Below are 1,194 nucleotides of genomic sequence, written 5' to 3' on the forward strand. Positions count from 1 at the left end.
GGGAAGAGAGAAGTGAGAATAAAAACTTACCGGGAAGAGAGATGTGACAATAAAAACTTACCGGGAAGAGAGAATTGAGAAAATCTGATTTTGATAAAGTTTGACCTTTAGCTGTCTCTAATGAGGAAACAAAATGATCTCTGGAATAAAAAAAATAAAAATTTTTATATTTCTAGCTCTCCTCAAAGAAGGAAAGATTCTGAATTTTGGCTATCATAGTTTGTAATAGTTTGACATTGTGAATATGAGGTGAAATACGAGGTAAAATACCTACTTGATATTTTCTACAGACTCTAAGAGTGCGTTGAAACCTGTCGTTTTAACTTTACCCAGCGTCAGTTCTTTATCACACTCTTTATTACACGTAGATAAATTAGTTTTTAACGAATCATAATGACTCCACCAGATATTCACAGCTAGATTAGAATTATACGATCTCACTTGATGAATCCTAAAATAATAATATACAGGAATAATAGGCTAATATCATATATTGTGGACTCCATTTGTTCTCCACGCGCAGGCATACAGCATCCGTTAGCGTGTATATACCATCTATATATGTACGTTAGTAACCAAGCGTAGACATAATCCAGCCAATGACTGTTAAGATATACCTTTTCTAAAAATACCCAGATGTCATTCTGGCTTTTTAAAACTTTGTACAGCATCCGTGAGCACAAAAAATCCCTGAATCTTCTGTAGACTGTAGCGTATAGGCAATATGGATTACTGATTTAGTACCTTGTTAACAATAGTAACTTCCCTTATTGTCAATTGGTGAATCCTTACATCTAATGTAATGTAAATAGCTACAAGTTTCTCAGATATGCATAATGGCGTTTTTATTGGGAGAGGAGCGCACTTTCAATTTTCTTATCATATTACATAGGGAAAGGTTTGGCCTTCTACACAACAATTTCTATAAACACCATTAGACATGAAAATCTTTGGCTAAAATCCTATTTTGAATAAATTCTATATCTTTCAGACGGACTACATCTATCAAGACAGCATCTCTGAATGAAGAGAAGATAAAAGAATGAGATAAGATGACCTACCATTTATAGGGTATATACAGACAGTCCCCTGATTCTAGATGGGCGTGTATATATTCTACCTCGGCTAGACCTGGATATTTTACATAATCCATACTGAAATATAATTATAATAAATAATAATAATACAGTTTCT

At 33.4% G+C, this 1,194-nt stretch overlaps 1 protein-coding gene across 1 annotated transcript in view; it reads right to left on the bottom strand.

Moving 5' to 3' along the window:
- LOTGIDRAFT_162923 (hypothetical protein) overlaps positions 1-1,153 on the bottom strand; it is a gene marked incomplete at both ends in the record, with an annotated part of 2,718 nt that extends 1,565 nt beyond the window's left edge. The window contains 3 exons of the mRNA XM_009058942.1: positions 62-140; positions 275-451; positions 1,062-1,153. Of these exons, the coding sequence (XP_009057190.1) occupies positions 62-140; positions 275-451; positions 1,062-1,153 (348 nt within the window). The remainder of the gene's footprint in view (positions 1-61; positions 141-274; positions 452-1,061) is intronic.
- Between the last annotated feature and the right edge of the window lie 41 nt (positions 1,154-1,194).

This window comes from Lottia gigantea (genome assembly GCF_000327385.1).
Source record: "Lottia gigantea unplaced genomic scaffold LOTGIsca_36, whole genome shotgun sequence".
Taxonomy (NCBI): Eukaryota; Metazoa; Mollusca; class Gastropoda; family Lottiidae; genus Lottia; species Lottia gigantea.